The sequence below is a fragment of the Ascaphus truei genome, chromosome 4, assembly GCF_040206685.1.
Source record: "Ascaphus truei isolate aAscTru1 chromosome 4, aAscTru1.hap1, whole genome shotgun sequence".
Lineage (NCBI taxonomy): Eukaryota > Metazoa > Chordata > Amphibia > Anura > Ascaphidae > Ascaphus > Ascaphus truei.
Window position 1 is genome coordinate 287,197,356 of NC_134486.1, and position 20,056 is coordinate 287,217,411.

Sequence of the window (20,056 nt, forward strand, 5' to 3'; positions counted from 1 at the left end):
GGTGCTTCCCTTGGTGCCCACTCTTAACACTCAAAGGGAGGTGCATGTACTTGACTGTGTTACTTGTATTGGACCATGCCCCCCTTCAGAGTAACAAATGTTATACCCTGGCTGTATACTTTGGGCTTTTACTGGGATCCTGCCCGGTTCTGTGTAGGTAACGACTCTTCCCCATGCCTGATTGGGAACTGCCAATTCCCTACTGGTTGAGAAGAATACATAGGTAGATCCATCTGCTAACATTTGGGAGCCCTCTGCATGTGGCATGTCTACCTCTGTCTGTCTACCTATCTGTAACGTAACAAACATGGGGGGTCTGATCTCTCCTATTACTTCATGAACATAATCCCCATCTACACTCCCAGAGGCTCCTTTCCTCTTGTCCTCTAGGAACCTAACCTTACAGAATCTTCCTCCTCTCCTATATACTCCCCAGAGATATCAACATCCCCGTGGCAATACAGCATATGCTATCCTGCTATTAACCCCTTACAGGAAACCTGTAACTCCATTGAGGGGGGGGAGGGGGTAACACTAGTTTACCACTTGGGCTTCTAAGGGGTTAATATTTACTGTGATGTATTTAAAGTCATATTTTATCACCTATTTCAGGTTGGATTAGGTTATCTATATGTATATAATGGATAGTATATTGGGCATTAGATACATAGGCAAGATAGGGCTAACACCAAGCTGGAGTGGGTGATAAAAAGTGTTTGGTATGTCTGCCATTAATCAGGTTCCGATAAATAACGTCATTATTATGACCAACAGTACGTTGTTTTTTTTAGAGAAATCGATATTTTTAATGGACCCGATTAAAAAAATGCATTATTTTTAGCTGTGTAACGTTGATCTTTTGCACTACAAAAATAACGCATTTTTTGGGGGGTGATAATACGCATTTCTGGCTTGATGTCCTTTTAATAAAAAAATAAATGCCTAGTACCAGAAGTGAGTAATAGCAATTTCCTTTCTCACTGTATTAGTCAGAAGGTTCAGAAATGTACCAAACAAAAAGTCAGTAGATATCTGTTTATTTAATATTTATCTTAATAACTTCTATTTTTGTCTCTGTGGTTACTCGCTTCAGAGAATTTGATAGGCACATCAGACATCAAAACATGTATCAGAGTAAAAGCGAGCATGAACCATCCTCAGAAAAGTTGCCTCAAAGCCTCTGCAGTATTTTCTTTATCTTATAATGCAAACAAATAATTAATAAGATAACGTTGACCTGTTTAATACAGTAGTTTGTCACTCCTACTGGTAATATCAATGAGCTAAAGCCCCACTGTTTTCTCCCTATATTACTGTGTGACACTTAACTTTAAGCAACAGTCTGTTTTTCACTGACCAGTATACACTCGGTGTATTTAGGAGCGTGTTCATTGGAATGTTTGGGCAACTATAGCTACAGTAGATCTACAATACATCTACAATGCATTACAGCTATTGTTTTAGGTGCCTAAGAACGACCTCGGTTGTTTAGCCTAAAATTGGTAGACTGCTAAATCTTAGTACACCTCGAGATCCATTCTCCTTAACTCATTGTTTAGTAACTAACCAGCATGACATTGATTTAAAAAGCTATTTGGCCTCATATCCATTTGTTCTGTGGCTTGTAAATCTGGGGGAAAGATATTTTTAGCAGTGCTCAAAGGAGCTTAAAAAAAACTAGCCGTCCTATGCCTGATTAGAAAAAGACCCCCATTTATTAAACATTTGGACATAGTTCTTTGGACTACATTTTAGTAAGATTTGGGCAATATTTTGGGAGTCGAGGAAGACTTTCTAAAATAAAAATAGAATGTGGAGTTTTATGTAGTAAATAAATAAAAGTAGCACTATGGCTGGCACTGATTGACTTGTGCACTTCTTCCTGTAGTCATCACTTTGTACAGGCATACCCCGCATTAACGTACGCAATGGGACCGGAGCATGTATGTAAAGCGAAAATGTACTTACAGTGAAGCACTACCTTTTCCCCACTTATCGATGCATGTACTGTACGGCAATCGTCATATACGGGCATAACTGATGTAAATAACGCATGTGTAACAGGCTCTATAGTCTCCCCGCTTGCGCACAGCTTCGGTACAGGTAGGGAGCCGGTATTGCTGTTCGGGACGTGCTGACCGGCGCATGTGTGAGCTGTGGTTTGCCTATTGGGCGCTAAGTCCTTACTCGCGAGTGTACTTAAAGTGAGTGTCCTTAAACCGGGGTATGCCTGTAATTGCTTTATAGATGACTAACCTTGTTCCCTGTTACCTTCCTTTCTCATTCCTCGTCTACAGGGGAGTTTCATTCAGTGCTGATGTGGTGTAGCGCACAGCCATCCCGCGATAACTGCCATTCAGGTAACCAGCAGTTAACATGGAATGACAGTGGGATATATACCCCACTTCAGCGCTTAGTGAATCCTGCATATATCTCCAGGCCACACTTGCTGCTAAACTGAAGTGAAAAATGCAGATAGGCAAGCTGTCCCCAAATGTATCAACTTCTGCTGTTCCAACCAGCTTGAGTTAGGATATTACTTTGCAACACTATGTATATTGCATGTGTAGGCCCAAATTTACTAAGCCGTGCTAAGCCATAAGGCAGGGGTGCGCAAACTGGGGGGCGGGAGATTTGTCTGCGGGGGGTGGGGGGCGCAGGTGGTTGCAGAGGGCACACGCTCTTCCCCCAGGCATTTAAATTAAATGGCGGGGGATCGCGTGAGGCCTCTGCAACAAGAAAACGTACCGGGATTCAGACGCCTCGGGTCATGTGACATCACAGGCAGCAAATGACCCCGCGGGTCATGTGACCCCAGAGCGTCATTTGACACAGCTGCCAGGTAGGAGGGGGGGGGGCACGAGCGCCGGAGCAGACAGACAGGGGGGCGCAGCAGGAAAAGTTTGCACTCCCCTGCCATAAGGCACTTAATGTCCCATTCCAGGAAATACTCTGTAAGGTGTCTTGTTGCACACCACATCTTAATAAATATGCCCCTATATAGGCATTGGATTATCACACTGCAATGTGAATGTTTATATGTTAAATGAATATGTAGCCCCCTATCCCTCGTGTCTAGGGAAACAAACTACCTGTGCTATGTAAATAGCGTACAGGAGGCCTGATCCTCCGCCACTGGGAACCTGGGGCGATCGCGTTCTATCTGGTGACAGCGCCTCCATCTGCAAGGGATCCTAGTGCAGCTGGATACCCCATTACAGGACCCAATACATGCAGCAAATAATTGTACACACTGGTATAATAACTGATCTTTACTGATACACTTAACTAACACATAACAGTACAGGCCCCACAATGCAATATCCCCACACAATGGATATACACACCCCGGTGAGATCCCCCAAAGCACTGAGGTGCCCTGGGCACCCAACCACCCGGTGTCCACAGAGTCAAGCCCACCCAAGGTGTGTGGATAGCGCTACCCAGTGTGTGTGGCCGTTGCTGCACTTGTAGATACCTCCCTGGGCACTCCGGTACCGCTGAACTACACAAAGGATCCGCCTGATCCACCGACGTATGTTGATCCGTTCCGTCCGCGAAGGCGTCCGCCTCTGCGTAGGGTGAACTCCCGCTGGCGAGTCCCACCATAAAGAGTCTCTTAGTAGCTGATGGTCTGATCCCAGACCACAGGCCACAAGTCACAGCGCGGTGCTCCTCACTGCTGCTGTGCCTTGCACTATCAGGGCTAAGGTGAGCGTCACTATCTGGGGCATTCCCTACAGCACCGTAAGCTGGTGGGGACTCAGCGCCTATCTGGGGCCTATGGGGCAAACCTAGGACTAGCTCAGGGAAGCACTTCTCCCTGGACACTACCTCTCTAGGTGCCTTCTGGTCTCCGACTGGCGTGGTCTCCCTGAGCGCGCCAAACGTATCCTCTGCCTGCCGAGAAAGCTGCAGGGGGTGGACCCGGCTACATATATATGCATATTGTTAAACTCGTTGCCTCATGATTCTGCCACATATAGCAATATAGCAGTGGTGGGGTTAATATAGCTATCCACACATAAGCATGTGGTACATGTATGTACTTATATTTGTACCGTGTCATGTTCACGTCATATTGATCCTAGACAAAGTAGATGGCCCTTGCTTTCACTTCACACTAGCAGGTTCTTCAGTCTGCAATAGCTTGTACAAAGCTTTCAGCCTGAAAGGGGTCTCTTTATCGCTAGCCAAGAAGAATAGCTCTGCATAGACTATTATTAAGGTATCCCAAACTCATGACAAATGTATACACACAGCAGCCTGCCCCCAGCTCGCGCCCTGTCAGTGAGACGGGGCAGGGTTCCCCCCAGTCACATGATCTCCCTGCGCATGCTCAGTGCGGCTCAGCGGAGTGACGGCTGCTGTCCCCCCCTGGAAACACTGTGGTGAAGGTACCTCAGAGCCGCCCTCCGCGCGCAGGTAAGTGACCCCCGGAACCTGGATCCCCGCAGTGAAACCGGCCAGCGCGCGCGCGTGTATAACTAGCTGTATGCTGACATGCTGCAGCGTACTGTATGTGCGAGGCAGCGCGGAGAGCTGTGTGCGGCAGTTACCATGGAGACGTATCCCAAGCCGCCTGCACCTGCTCCTATTATATACTACATACAGTATGCACACTATATCCGGTGTATACTACCACAGCATATACTACATATGCACACACTGTATCCCACAGCATGTGCACATACACACTGTATCCTTTATATACCACAGTATGTACACACACACACACACACACACACACACACACACACACACACTGTATCCTGTGTATACCACAGCATGTGCACATACACACTATATTCTGTGTATACCACAGTATGTACACACACACACACACACACACACACACACACTGTATCCTGTGTATACCACAGCATGTGCACATACACACTATATTCGGTGTATACCACATGTACACACACACACTGTATCCTGTGTATACCACAGCATGTGCACTTACACACTGTATCCTGTGTATACCACAACATGTACTACATATACACACTGTATCCTGTGTACACCACAACATATACACATACACACTGTATCCTGTGCATACCACATGTACACTTACGCACTGTCCTGTGTATCTCGGCAAAGTTTAAAGCTCCCGCGTCACATGGGCCAATGGGAAGCCGTATCTGATGATGTCACAACTTCCTATTGGCCCGCAGGGTGCGGAAGCTTGGAAAGGGTGCCGGAGTTTTGAAAAGCAGTCATTACGTGAGCCCTGCTAGCAGCGTGGCTACCGGTGCCCCCCATGGAATTAAGTATCTCCGGATGCAGGGGATTTCCGGAGATGAAATGAATGGGGCTCAGCTGCGGAGACCCCCTGCTTCAAACCTATGTTAAAAATGAAAAATAAATGAAGCAAAAAATAAATGGCATAGATTGGTAATAATCTTGGTGACGTTTTAAGAGACAAAGTGTTTGAAGTAAACGTAAAGGAGCATATGGAAAAGGCTAGTTCTGTATGCATTGCTTTGACTTGTCAAGAGATGACAAAGATTGATATGCTCCATATTATAGCGGTGCCCCAAATGAGTAACTCGTAAAAGCTCCACATCATTTCCTCTGGATAGTCCTGTACTTAACCTGGTGAATGATTGAATTGTGTCACAAGCTGTCATCAAGAGGTCTGACTAATTTTTATATAGACCTTAATAAGGTGGCAGATAGTGACAGACAATGCAACATACTGTATTTGAGCCTATCATCATGTTCTAAAGGGCTACTTCCTAATTCGGTGCGTCTAAAGTGTAATGTGCATCTTGTAAGAGTGGCTAGCAATCGGTGGCACATTCAATACAGTACGTAATAAATTCACCAGTAAACAGTGCCCAGCTCGCAAACTACATTTCCACGCTTTCACTGCAGAAAGAAAAGCTTAATCCTGACCACATGCCTCTGTATCGAGCCACCATTACATAGTTACATAGTAGATGAGGTTGAAAAAACACACGCGTCCAGTAAATTCAACCTGTGCTAAATTTAGACAACAGATACTTTATCCTATATCTGTACTTACAGTATATTGATCCAAAGGAAGGCAAACAAAAAAAAAAGTGACATATCCAATGATATCTCATAAGGGGGAAAATAAATTTCTTCTTGACTCCAATAATTGGCAATCAGATTCCCTGGATCAATATCCTTCTCATGTTTACTTATTTGGTATATCCCTGCATACCTTTCCTTTCTAAAAAGATGTCCAACCTTTTTTTTAACAAATCTATTGTATCTGCCATCACAGTCTCCATGGGTAATGAATTCCACATTTTAACCGCCCTTACTGTAAAGAACCCTTTCCTTTGTTGCTGGTGAAATCTCCTTCCTCCTACCTTAAGGGATGCCCCCGAGTCCTTTGTACTGCCCTTGGGATGAATAGTTATTTTGAAAGCTTCTTGTATTGTCCCCAAATATATTTGTATATAGTTATCATATCCCCTCTTAGACGCCTGTTTTCTAATGTAAATAATCTAATTTAGCTAGCATCTCCTCATACTGTAAGTTAGATTGTCCATCCCCTTTATTAATTTGGTGGCACTTCTCTGTGCTCTCTCTAGTTCAAGAATGTCATTTCTAAGGAGTGGTGCCCAAAATTGTACTCCATATTCAAGGTGTGGTCTTACTAATGCTTTATAAAGGGGCATAATTATGTTTACTTCCCTTCCATCCATTGCTTGTTTAATGCAAGATAAGATCTTGTTTGCCTTTGCAGCTACTGCATGACTTTGGACACTATTGCTAAGCCTGCTTTCTACAAGCACTCCTAAATCCTTCTCCATCAAGGATTCTCCTGATTTATCCCCATTTAATTTGTAAATTGCCTGTTTATTCTTGGTTCCCAAAAGCATAACCTTACATTTATCTGTATTAAACCTCAACTGCCATTTACCTGCCCAAGTTTCCAGTCTCTCCAAGTCCTTCTGGAGAGAAATGACATCCTGCTCTGATTCTATTACCTTACACAATTTAGTGTCATCAGCAAAGATGGAGACTTTGCTCTCTATGCAAACCTCAAGGTCATTAATAAACAAGTTTAAAAGCAGGGGTCCCAGTACCGATCCCTGACGTACTCCACTCACGACTTTAGCCCAACCTGAAAAAGTTCCATTTATGACAACCCTCTGTCTGTCCTTCAACCAGTTTCCAATCCAGGTGCATATATTTTTACAGAGTCCAATTTGCTTTATTTTGTACACCAACCTCGTGCGGAACCGTATCAAAAGCCTTTGCAAAATCTAAGTAGACCAAATCAACTGCATTTAAATTCCTACTTACCTCCTCAAAGAAACAGATAAGGTTAGTTTGGCATGATCTATCCTTCACAAATCCATGCTAACTATTACTAATAATTTTGTTTTCCATTAGCTATTCCTGAATATTATCCTGTATTAAACCTTCAAGTAGCTTCCCACTATTGAAGTCAGGCTTACAGGTCTGTAATTCCCTGGTTGTGATCTAACTCCCTTTTTAAATATAGGCACCACATCTGCTTTACACCAATCTTGTGGCACCGAGTCTGTGGAAATGGAGTCCATGAATATTAAATGTAATGGTTTGGCTATTACTGAACTTAACTCCTTGAGAACTCTTGGATGTATGCCATTGGGGCCAGGTGCCTTATTTACTTTAATTTTATCAAGCCGCCTATGAACTTCTTCCTCACTTAACCAATTGTTAATTAATATAGAGGTTGCAACTTCCTCCTGCAGCACTACAATTGAAATTGATTCTTTCCTGGTAAACACAGAAACAAAGAATTTGTTTAATACCTCTGCTTTTCCCTTATCTCCAATAATCTGCCTGCCCGTCTCACACTGAAAGGGTCCTATATTTTCTTTTCTGATTTTTTTTGTTATTAAGGTACTTAAAGAATTTTTTAGAGTTGATCTTACTTTCTATTGCAATCCTTTTTTCATTATCCATTTTTGCTAATTTAATTGCCCTTTTGCAATTTTTGTTACATTCCTTATAATTCTGATACGATGTCTCTGTCCCTTCTGACTTCAAGAATCTAAACGCCTGCCTCTTCTTTTCCATTTCCTCCACTACCTGTTTATTTAGCCACATTGGTTTTGACTTATTTCTTTTATATTTATTACCCAAGGGTATACACATATGTGTACTTTTCTATCAATGTTTTAAAGACTGTCCATTTATCTTCTACATTTTTCCCTGCAAAAACATCATCCCAATTTATTCCTTGTAAATTGGTCCTCAGTTTATTAAAATCTGCCTTTCTAAAGTTTAAGGTCTTTGTTGAACCCAAGTAATCTGTTTTGTGATAATTTATTGTGACAAAGTACCTTCTTGCTCTTTACATTTTGTCCAAAGATCAGCACTTTCACACAGCCTTCCAGGTAGAGGAGACGGTCTTCTGACACAGAGGTGAAAAGCTTGGCCTTTTTATTTTGCCATACAAATGCTACAGCAGATAACAGGAGTAAATCAAACAAACAAACAAAACAAAAGTCTTTTTCTCAGCATAACACAGCTTTTCAGCACACCCTCCTCTTGAGAGTAAAACAGCCCTGTCTTGCTCCTTTTAGAGCAACCTTTTAATCATCTTCCTGCTCAATCAGCTGCTCCAGTCCTGTGAAAGCTGGGAGAGCTAGAAGTCCCGGTCTGGATTCCCCTTGGTAAATCTCCAAACCGTGGAGTAGAGCAGAAACCCTGCAGTAATAGGGCCGTAATATCCTCTTTTCACTACTGTTCCCTCATATCTGTCACATTATTTCAAATGAGACCATGTTATGATCACTGTTACCCAAATGTTCTAGGACTTGAATATTTGCTATTACCTACATTGTTTGATATTACCAAATCCAGTATCACCCTCTTCTGGTTGGTTCCTCAATAATTTGGGACATGTAATTGTCTTTAAGCACCCCCAAAAACCTGTTTCCTTTTGTTGTAATGCTAATCTCATTGCCCCAGTCTATGTCTGGATAATTAAAATCCCCCATTATGCAAACATGACCTAGATATGAAGCCTTTTCCATTGGCAAAAGTATTTTAGCTTCCTCAATATCACAGATATTTGGTGGTTTATAGCATATCCCTACAAATATTTTCTTTATACTTTTACCTCCACTGCTAATTTATATCCACAACGTCTCTACATTTTCATCATTCCCTTCAGAAACATCGTCCCTTATAATAGGTTTCAGATCCGGTTTAACATATAAGCATACTCCACCTCCCCTTCTATTTGTTCGATCCTTCCGAAAAAGGGAATAACCCTCTAAATTAACTGACCAGTCATGAGTTGCATCCCACCATGTTTCAGTAATGCCTATGATATCATACTGCTCCCTTGCAGCTATTAATTCAAGCTCCCCCATTTTATCTGTCAGGCTTCTTCCATTAGCATCATGCATTTAAGAAAAAATTCAGCCTGTACTATTATCTTATCTGCTCCTTCCTTTCTGCGCCAATTTTGTTTAGTCTTTAGAAGTTTTCTAGTATTATCTGTATTTACTATGAGTGTCTCGCTGCTTGTCAGACTCGTACTTGCCCCCATTCTACCTCCATGATCCCTTGCTATTTACTCATCTATTCTTGTTAGTTCGTTATCTGTTTCATTCCCGCCCCCCCCTCCATCGTAGTTTAAAATCTCCTCCAGAACACTAACACTAACATAGTGGAATTTGTGGTTAGAAGCACTTCTTTACCATGCTAAAAATGTAAGTGACATTTAAGTGACTACCACGAGGTCATTGAAAGTGAAATGCGGATTTTACCTAATACTCAAGTAATGGACAGACTGATCTCACTTTTACAACATGAACCTGCCACCTAGCATAGGGGTAATTGCTCAGAATGACTACCATCCAAATCTTTCGGGAGGTGTTCTATTTCTATCCATCAAGGGTAAAACACGGTCATTGATTTGACACAGTACTGTATGTGCACTCCAATGCAAAAGAAAAGCAGAGTGGCGATGCAGAGCGGAATGCGTATTTACAAGAAGTGGAAAGAAAACCACAGACAAGCTGAAGGAATAGCACAATAAAACCGAGGAGAGGGTTGCCACACCAGCTCGACAAGTGCCAAGGTTCATCAGCCTAGACTGTCATTTATGGAAGCAGTACAGGTATTTGAAGTGAAACAAGTGAATATGTTCTCGGAGCAAGCGCTGCCACTGGAGGCAATATTTCTATTTGGCTTGGAGGATAAAGCACAGAATGCTCGATACCAACCAACTTTTTTTGGTTCAGGAACCCTATAAATATATTGTGAACTTCTGTGGAACTGTAACTCTCTCTGATAGCGTGTTTGAGATCAGATGCATTGTAAGGAACCCCAACACTCTCTAAAACTGTGTCTGGGATCAGATGCATTGTATGGAACCCCAACCCTCTGTAATAGCGTGTCTGAGAACAGATGCATTGTAAGGAACCCCAACGCTCTCTAATAGCGTGTCTGATATCAGATATATTGTAAGGAACCCCAACCCTCTCTAATACTGTGCCAGAGATCAGATGCATTGTAAGGAACTCCAGATGCACTTGACCTCTCTGACTTGCAATTATAAGAAATATACTTTTTTTCCCTACTGTGCCTGTAAATCTATCATTAAGGCACAATGCCCCCCTTTGCCTTATGTTGTCATTGATCTGTAGTGTACCTTCCCCCACTGAGGAAGGCAGGTCACACAGTGGAAAGGCTGAGATTGGGCCTTCTCCAGTCTTCTTCCCTCCGGGTAGAGTGACTGTGGACCATACCTCTGCCTCTGCTAGGGAGGCAGGGAAGAGCTAGGACAGCTGCGGGTGCCCTTAGCCTGTAGTGACGGTCCAGGGACCATCATCCAGTGATAGCTATAAGACTGCATCGGGCAGAGGCCTGCTGTTGTTCCTGTACTGTACAGAATAGTAATAAACCGTTCCTGTTTGCATATACCTCCTGCCTAGTGCGTGACCGTACTGGGGGGGAGAGGTAATAGTTCTACCATGGGAGATCACCTTCAGTTTCCAGGAGCCTACAGCAGATGGAGGCGCTGTACTGCTAAAGAGATATGTGGGGTATGAACCCCAGAAGCCTAGTCCTGTGTCCCCACTACCATCGGTGGACGACTCAACCCTCCTGTTGCCAGCAGGTATCATGCACCACACGATCAGTAATGGCCAAATCTCCCAACGGGTGGGGGAAACACCGTTACACCTGGATTACATGCTGGGTGATATTTACCGAGAGGCACAGAATCGGGGGTAGGCTGTTGGAACTACAAGGTGTTAAAGATTAATTAGACGTATTGCACACACACACACCACCCCCTCCCTGTACCTCCGCCGGGGGGGAGGAGAGAGGGGGTCTGGCTCCGGGTCAGGCGACTCAGACAGAAACAGTTAAAATACATCCCGTCTTCTCCAGCCTGCATGAGATACACCCTCCCCCTCCCCCCCCCACTGCGACCGTGCACAGTTTTAAACCCTTATCTTACTATGTATCTGTTTAAAAAATTAGCACTATTCCTGTACTACTCCTATATGTACAGTATCATTTAATAGGCAAGATTACTGCCTTAAACTTTAAGGCGTACAAATGGTGAATGTTCAAGCCTGAACAGCAAGATGTGTTCATCTAGTCAAGATATTCACAATCTGTACAAAAAGCACAACATAACCCCTTCAGCGCCCTAATCATGTACCGTGTACATCAAGAAAAGTGCCACCCCAGTGGACCTTATGACGTACACCATACGTTACTGCCCTCTGCTCCTTTTTGGGTCTGTAAGCGACCAGCGCTCGTACCACACACTGAATGGGGAGGCGGGGACGCACTGTCCCTGTCACAGCCGACCCGTCTGCCAGAACAGAGAAATGATCCCGTGATCGCTTCGTAGAGCGGTGACGTGATGTGGAATTGCTGGAGGGTGGCACGACACTCTGGCACTGAAAGGGTCAAGGGTAGAGAAACATTTCCAGCACTGAATCTCCTCTGAAGCTTCACTGACTTTCTTTGCCATAAATAAAAGCATCCATTTATATCTAATTCAATTCCTTTTTGTTTCTGTTTTTCTTTACGACATGTTTAAAATCAGCGGTACAAATAATGTACTTGTAAATAATTCAGAAGGCAGTTAGAGCAAGCAATTACATCAAGCATACTCCTAGTTCTATCTGTTTCTTTATACATTTAAATTCTGTTCCAATTCCACTATTTGTTTAACAGCTAACGCAAAATCACATCTCCTGATTATCAATAGAGCAAAAAAACAACTCAAGTGGCAACAAATATGTTTTAAGCATTTTTGACAACAAATGAAGGAAAACTAAGAAAATAATAACATTATTGTAAGGTTTTGCAGGCAGTGGACGACTTTGTTTTTATACATTGGATCCGTTGTTAAACTTGCCTGCATTTGGTTATATTTTGCAGACAATCTCAGCACGGATTACGCCACTTTGTGATGTGTAGTTGAAATACCTAGTCTTCAGAAAGAAAAGAAAAAATGCACTCTTCACGGGATAAAAAATCAGACCCCTTCTACAAGCCACCCACATCGGTACAGAAGACGAGTGCTGAAATAATAAATGAAGCACGGAATGCACTGAGGACGTTACGAACCCAAAGGCCCTTTACACCAAGAGAGGATCAAAGGAAGCTGTTTGGACCCACGTCTTCCAGGACACTAGACAACAGACCACCTTCATCATTTAGGTAACTTAATATATATAAATAACAAGTCATGTGTGTGCAATTTTATATAATATATATATATATATATATATATATATATATATGTCTGTCCAGCGCTCCTCTCAAATTGTCTTGCAATGTTTTAGTGAAATTTCTAAATTTGGAGTCATTTAGTTGCATCTTTCGAGCAAAACATGATTCAAGCCTGCCAACCTCGTCAAGGTAAACTCCAAATATAGCCGGCACTATACTAGATGAATGCAATTTCTTATTGTCTTATGTAGTAACCTTAGTGAAATATGTGAAAGGGTTAAATGAATGAAGCAATAATGCTTTTTGTGGTTCAGTGAAATTAAAAACTTGCATAATCTAGTAACAAAGTTCACTTAACATTATGAAGGAAAACTGTGGGTGCACAAATTCCTTAGTGATAAATAATAATATACATATTTCTCTTATATATGGTTTTTTTTTTCCAAGTAGGAATCCACATTTGTTTTTTGTGTCCTGCAAGAGGTGAGGCATACCAGCATGTTCCGTGTCAGCAGGCAGCCATGCAGCTAGCTTGCCCAGAGAATTGAGTGGCATTGATAGCATGCATCACAATAGGAAAGATAAGGCCGCATAACACGATTGCACATTATTACAATAGAAGGACACTTCACAGACTTCCAGTCTATATAGAATACACCATCGTCTGCCCCAAACGTTAATAAGTAATGGTACAACTCTCAATATTTTAGCTATTACAACCCTGTGGGCCCCATTATCACCTGAAGGATTTGATGCTGCTCCCACGGGTCGTGATATGAACAGTAATGTAGGAGCAACAATAGAAAAATACCGTAGTGTACTATTCTGCGGATTATATCCCAGTTTAACTCAGGGACTTGGTACCAGAGGTCCTGAGCGTGTGGGCTTTGGATGGAAACCCAAGGTGAGGAGGTTTACCTATATTTTATGTAGTTAATTATAGTTTTGTGTTTTAAGTATGTTGGCGGGGTTATATTAAAATATTAATCAGAAGTCTGCAGCTGCCTACATTTGTAAGAATCCTAATACCATATTATATTTATAAAAAGTCATTTGATCATCAGTGATCTTGAATACACAAGGGGCTATATTTACAAAGTGCTACTACGTAAGACACCTTACAGCTTATTCACTTGAATGACCTGCTGGAAAGTATCATCTGGCGTAACAGCTCAGTAAGTATGTCCTCGCAGCGCACCTTGGTATCACATAGACGGTAGGTTGCTATGAGTTAATTTAGGTATTATGTACAAAAAATATATACAGTATGGATATATATATATATATATATATATATATATATGTGTGTGTGTGTATGTATGTATATGTATATGTATATGTATATGTATATGTATATGTATATGTATATGTATATGTATATGTATATGTATATGTATATGTATATATGTGTGTGTATATATGTATATATATATAAAACCATAATACTGAGTTAAGTTATGGTGAGTAAAAAAAGTGACAAAAACCCTCCACAGGAAAGCAAATATGCAAATATAGCTGTATGCTCATCTGCATGTCTTAGGCAGGTCTGCAACCCCGCCTTTCCCCATTATCACCCAGCATACAGCACTTCCACTGCAGCAAGGGATTCTGGGAAATGACATGCAAATGAGCACACAGTGTCACTTTTTGCCTCAATAACCATTTTTAACTTTTTTACTCACCATAACTTAACTCAGTATTATGGTTTAGCCTATCCCATAGCCTCTCTTGCATTCCCAGTAAAATCAACCCCACACTGATGAGAGTTGCAGACCTGCCTAAGACATGCAGATGAGCATACAGCTATATTTGCATATTTGCTTTCCTGTGGAGGGTTTTTGTCACTTTTTTTACTCACCATAACTTAACTCAGTATTATGGTTTAGCCTATCCCATAGCCTCTCTTGCATTCCCAGTAAAATCAACCCCACACTGATGAGACCCATCAAGGTCGAAACAGCTGTCTGTGGGTGGTTTTCTGGGTATGCACCTTAACCCTGGCTGTGCTCAAAGCTGTGACCATGCAGCAAGCTTAAGCCTATAGGGAACCATGTTAAAAATGGTTATTGAGGCAAAAAGTGACACTGTGTGCTCATTTGCATGTCATTTCCCAGAATCCCTTGCTGCAGTGGAAGAGCTGTATGCTGGGTGATAATGGGGAAAGGCGGGGTTGCAGACCTGCCTAAGACATGCAGATGAGCATACAGCTATATTTGCATATTTGCTTTCCTGTGGAGGGTTTTTGTCACTTTTTTTACTCACCATAACTTAACTCAGTATTATGGTTTAGCCTATCCCATAGCCTCTCTTGCATTCCCAGTAAAATCAACCCCACACTGATTAGACCCATCAAGGTCGAAACAGCTGTCTGTGGGTGGTTTTCTGGGTATGCACCTTAACCCTGGCTGTGCTCAAAGCTGTGACCATGCAGCAAGCTTAAGCCTATAGGGAACCATGTTAAAAATGGTTATTGAGGCAAAAAGTGACACTGTGTGCTCATTTGCATGTCATTTCCCAGAATCCCTTGCTGCAGTGGAAGTGCTGTATGCTGGGTCATAATGGGGAAAGGCGGGGTTGCAGACCTGCCTAAGACATGCAGATGAGCATACAGCTATATTTGCATATATATATATATATATATATATAATATAAAGCGCTATCCAGTTGCGATATTGCAGAATAAATTAGTTCTACAGTATTAGGTGATACCTTTTTTATTGGACTAACAATTTATGTCATAGGACAAGCTTTTGAGAGTTCCCCTCTCTTCTTCAGGTCAAGCAATACTGATATACACAGGAATCTATGGCTAAAACAGTGTAGAGGGAAAAAAAAAACATATATGTACTGTAGATAAGGTAGGGTGTTAAAAGTGTTTGAAGCCAGGGGAGGGTGACAAGGAAAGGTGTGGAGGGGGAGGGGGAAGGATGCTGTGGGGGGGGGGAGGGGGAGAGAAAGTGTGGATGAGGATAGAGGCAAGCAGGATAATTACAAACAATTTTGATAGGGTGTAAACCAACAGACAGATGCAGTTACCTCCACAACTCCAGATTCCATCCCACTCATACCAAACAAGGTATCATACACAGCCAGGCTTTAAGAGACCACTGCATATGCTCTGACACTGAAGACAGAAACAGGCATCTCACAACCCTGACCGAATCGTTCAGACAGAAGGGATACAAACCAAAGACCATTGCCAAAACTATTACATCTGCACTAAAAGCCCCATGAGAACACCTGCTACAATACAGACAGAAAGAACCTACCACACGCATACCACTAGTGGTCACATACAACCCTACCCTAGAGGGTATATGAAAAATAATCAAAGATCTGCAACCCATTCTGGCAGAGGATGCGACATTAAAAGAAATCTTTCCCAAACCTCCCATTCTTGCATTCCGGCAACCACCAAACCTCAAACAGAAATTAGTCAGCAGAAAACTTCACAACGAACTTAAAGACACTGATAATGGCATCAAATCGTGCAACAACAACCGCTGCAAACTCTGCAAACATATATGCCAAGATCCCACAGCCAGTCACAACCATAGAACACTCAATGTTAAAGGATCATACAGCTGCACATCCAGGAATATAGTGTATATGATTCAGTGCAACAAATGTGACCAAGGTTGCTACATTGGGGAAACCAGCCAAAAACTACAAGGAAGAATAAATATGCACAGACACTCCATACTCCATCACGAAGAAGGAAGATACTGCTCACCTGTGGGACATCATTTCTCACAGCCAGATCATTCCATAAATGATTTAAAAATCAAAATCCTCAATGGAATGTTTAAAAGCACCCAAGAACAGAAAACATTTGAACTCAGATTATAAGACTCTTTGACACCAAAACAAAAGGACTTAACGCAGACATGGGTTTTCTCACACCCTATCAAAATTGTTTGTAATTATCCTTCTTGATCTATCCTCATCCACACTTTCTCTCCCCCCCCCTCCCACAGCATCCCTCCCCCTCCACACCTTTCCTTGTCACCCTCCCCTGGCTTCAAACACTTTTAACACTCTACAGTACATATTTGGTTTTTTTTTTCTTTTTTCTCTACACTGTTTTAGCCATAGATTCCTGTGTATATCAGTATTGCTTGACCTGAAGAAGAGAGGATAACTCTCGAAAGCTTGTCCTATGACATAAATTGTTAGTCCAATAAAAAAGGTATCACCTAATACTGAAGAACTCATTTATTCTGCACTATATATATATATATATATATATATATATACATATATATACTGTATATATATATATATATATATATATATATACACACATTTAAATTAACTTGAATGTTACTTTCAGCTGTGAGTAGTGGACAAAAGGTTGATTGCAAAGAGCTATTGAGGCAGGTAAGTGTGGTATGAGGCACAGAGTATCCACGTTTACTTGTCTGAGTCAATCATAGTGTTTGGCTTTTACAGTAAACCAGACTCACCTGTCATCAAATAAAGGTTCGAGTAACCACTAAGATTAATATCCAGAGCTCATTAAACTTTAGCTCTCAATTTTAAAGTTTCCCTGCTTACTGTCACACAGACCCTCGGCTTACATGTTCATTGAGCACTGATCATTTATTTTCTCTAAACTGTTCCGAAACACACACACAACCATAAATGCTATCACATTACGAGTAAAGGATATGTTTTTAATTTGACTTACATTGTCAGTGGCTGTAATCTGTGCAGTGTTTCAGTTGTTGCAAATTGGTGAACATTTTTTGACAGTAATCATGGTAACTCAATCTTTGTTGTTCTCCTTATTTTAATTACAATGACTCAGTGGTTGTAGTACAGTTAAATCTCCCAAAGGAAAAGCAATTATTTTCTAAAGTAGGCCCTGAGTCCTACTTCTCACAAAAGGCTTTACCATCAGTAAAAGTCATGGTCTGTGTCGTCATTCTGAGCAGCCGACTCCTGTCCCAGTGAACCTGCATGAAAGGAATAGAGACTTCTCTACTGTTTTATATTGCATTAGATGGTTTTCAAATAGATACAGGACTCCAATATCCTGGCAACTTTAAAAAAAAAAATTTAAATGCCTGTTGTGGAGTGAAAAACTGAATGCTGCGCTTCACAGCAGCGATAACCTTATTTATTGGTTCACTGACAATAACATTATTAAAGGCGTTTTCATTTTCTGAAAATGACAGTATAGTGGAGCAAATCTTTCCTGACCAAGAGCTTACAATGTTAAAAACAAGGGACATTCCAGTTTTAATAGATTAAAAATAAAAATAAAAAAACGGTGTAGGGTTTTTTGTTGCCATCTCTTTTCTCCTGACAGCCAATAGGAGTTCTCTTCTGCTTCACATTTATTCTGTTATTGGCTCGTTGTGAGAAGGCCTGTCCTAGGCATTAGACAGTTTTTATTATTTTTTATTAAAGGTTTTGAAAGAGGTGTCGTTGTGACGCAATTTGCTTTTTGACTTAGCTCAAGAATTGTATCTGGTCTGGTGGTAAGTGTATGACAATTATTAGTTGAGTTTATGGCATTCAGCCCTGAATTTTGTTAGCCAAAGAAGCTGACACCATGGCTGACAACATAGGTTTAATTGATGCAGAGAGACGGCAAAAGAAGGGAAGTTACAGACATAAACTTTAAAACATCCCCGTATACTGTAGTAGTTCTCTGAGCAGTTGCTCCCAATTACGTCATAACCAATCCCCAATTCAATGGCTAATGTAAGCACAACTAGACACCTTCATACATTGGCACAAAGGGGTACAGCATACATCTGTCACGTAACAGTATTGAACAGACCCCGCATGTTCGGTGGATCGCCAACCCGAGACACGGAGTTTTAGAGACTATGGGCCTCATGCAGTAAGCCCCGATCCAACATTTTTGGTAAGGGTTGCGGATTGGTGGCTAACAGGCCATTTTTTGGCGATTTGCCCTCGCAGTATTCAGTAAGGGCCGAATCCTTCCGATCCCTGCCGAAGCACTGCGAAAGCAAAGCTGCCGATGACCTGTGGCGATACAGCCTGGCTCCCGATAAGGCTCCCGATAAGCCTTTGGTGCCGATAGATGTTTGCAGCTGAGAGAGACAAGCCGCTCTCTCAGCGCAAACATCGGCACCAAAAAAAGTATTTAAAAACAACTTTTACTCATAGTGTACATGTGCAGGGGGTCTTCGGAGCTGAACCGCGTTGGTTTGAGGTCCGGGGACCCCCTCGACCCCCGAGATACAGGCCCCTTTATGAGGTGCCGGTATCCCTCGGCGTTTAAAGGTCCCGATCACGTGACCGCGACCTGTAAACAAACCAGAGGGATACCGGCACCCCATAAAGGGGCCTGTATCTCGGGGGGCAGGGGGTCCCCGGACCTTAAACCAACGCGGTTCTGCTCCGGAGACCCTCTGCACATGTACAGTATAAATAAAACACACACACATCAATAAAGACTCGTTCCTTACCTTGGCGGCTATGTGCAACGGTAATGAAGCAGCATGAATGTCTTTTTAATTATACTGTACAGTGAGCAGGGGGTCCCCTGAGCTGAACCGCATTGCTTTGTGGAGCAGGGACCCCCTGCTTCCCGAGTTACAGGCCCCGGTATGTGTCATCGGGTGGCAGTGTCGCCGCCATGTTTATAGCGTCCCCGCAATAAACATGGCGTCCACACTGTAACCGATGGCCCAAACCGGGGCCTGTAACTCGGGAGGCAGGGGGTCTCTGAGCCACAAATAAATGCGCTTCAGCTCAGGGGGCCTCCTGCTTCCGCACAATATTATTAAAATACATTAATGCTGCTTCATTACCATAGCGGATAGCCGCTAAGGCAATGAAGGGGTTAACGCATAGTAGCATGTTTATTGGGGACAAATGCCCCCAATAAACATAGCAGCAATACACAACATACAGTATAGTAATGGGCAGAATGACTATTATCCACAAATGGATAATAGTGCAGTTGTCCATTTAAAATACATACACAACAATAAAGACATTAAATACATATAGCACTCACCCATGTCCCACTGCCACGATGAAGGCCATCCTCATCTTCATCCTGCCCATGCCCCATCCGCTTCTGCAAAACAAACACAAGAATTACAACATCCAAATTAATGTCCCCTAACCCCTTAATCACCATAGCCGTTATTAACCGCTACAGTTATTAAGGGGTTAAGCCACCATCACCCACATACCCTCCCCCACAAAGCCCCCCAACCACCCTCACCCAATACCCACAGGGGAGTCCTACCAAATACCCTTGGGCCTAATACCCCCTCCCCCAGCACATACAGTACAATAATGTGCCAAATAACTATTATCCACATAGGGATAATACATTATTTGGCCATTATTAAACACATTCAATACCGTTAAAATG

At 42.3% G+C, this 20,056-nt stretch overlaps 1 protein-coding gene across 2 annotated transcripts in view; it reads left to right on the forward strand.

Moving 5' to 3' along the window:
• Positions 1-4,298: 4,298 nt before the first annotated feature.
• The window catches only part of ARMC2 (armadillo repeat containing 2), a 148,691-nt gene continuing 132,933 nt past the window's right edge, over positions 4,299-20,056 (forward strand). For both annotated transcript variants that reach the window (XM_075597579.1, XM_075597580.1), the window contains exons 1-2: positions 4,299-4,425; positions 12,397-12,678. In XM_075597579.1, the coding sequence (XP_075453694.1) occupies positions 12,470-12,678 (209 nt within the window). In that variant the 5' untranslated portion in view covers positions 4,299-4,425; positions 12,397-12,469. The remainder of the gene's footprint in view (positions 4,426-12,396; positions 12,679-20,056) is intronic.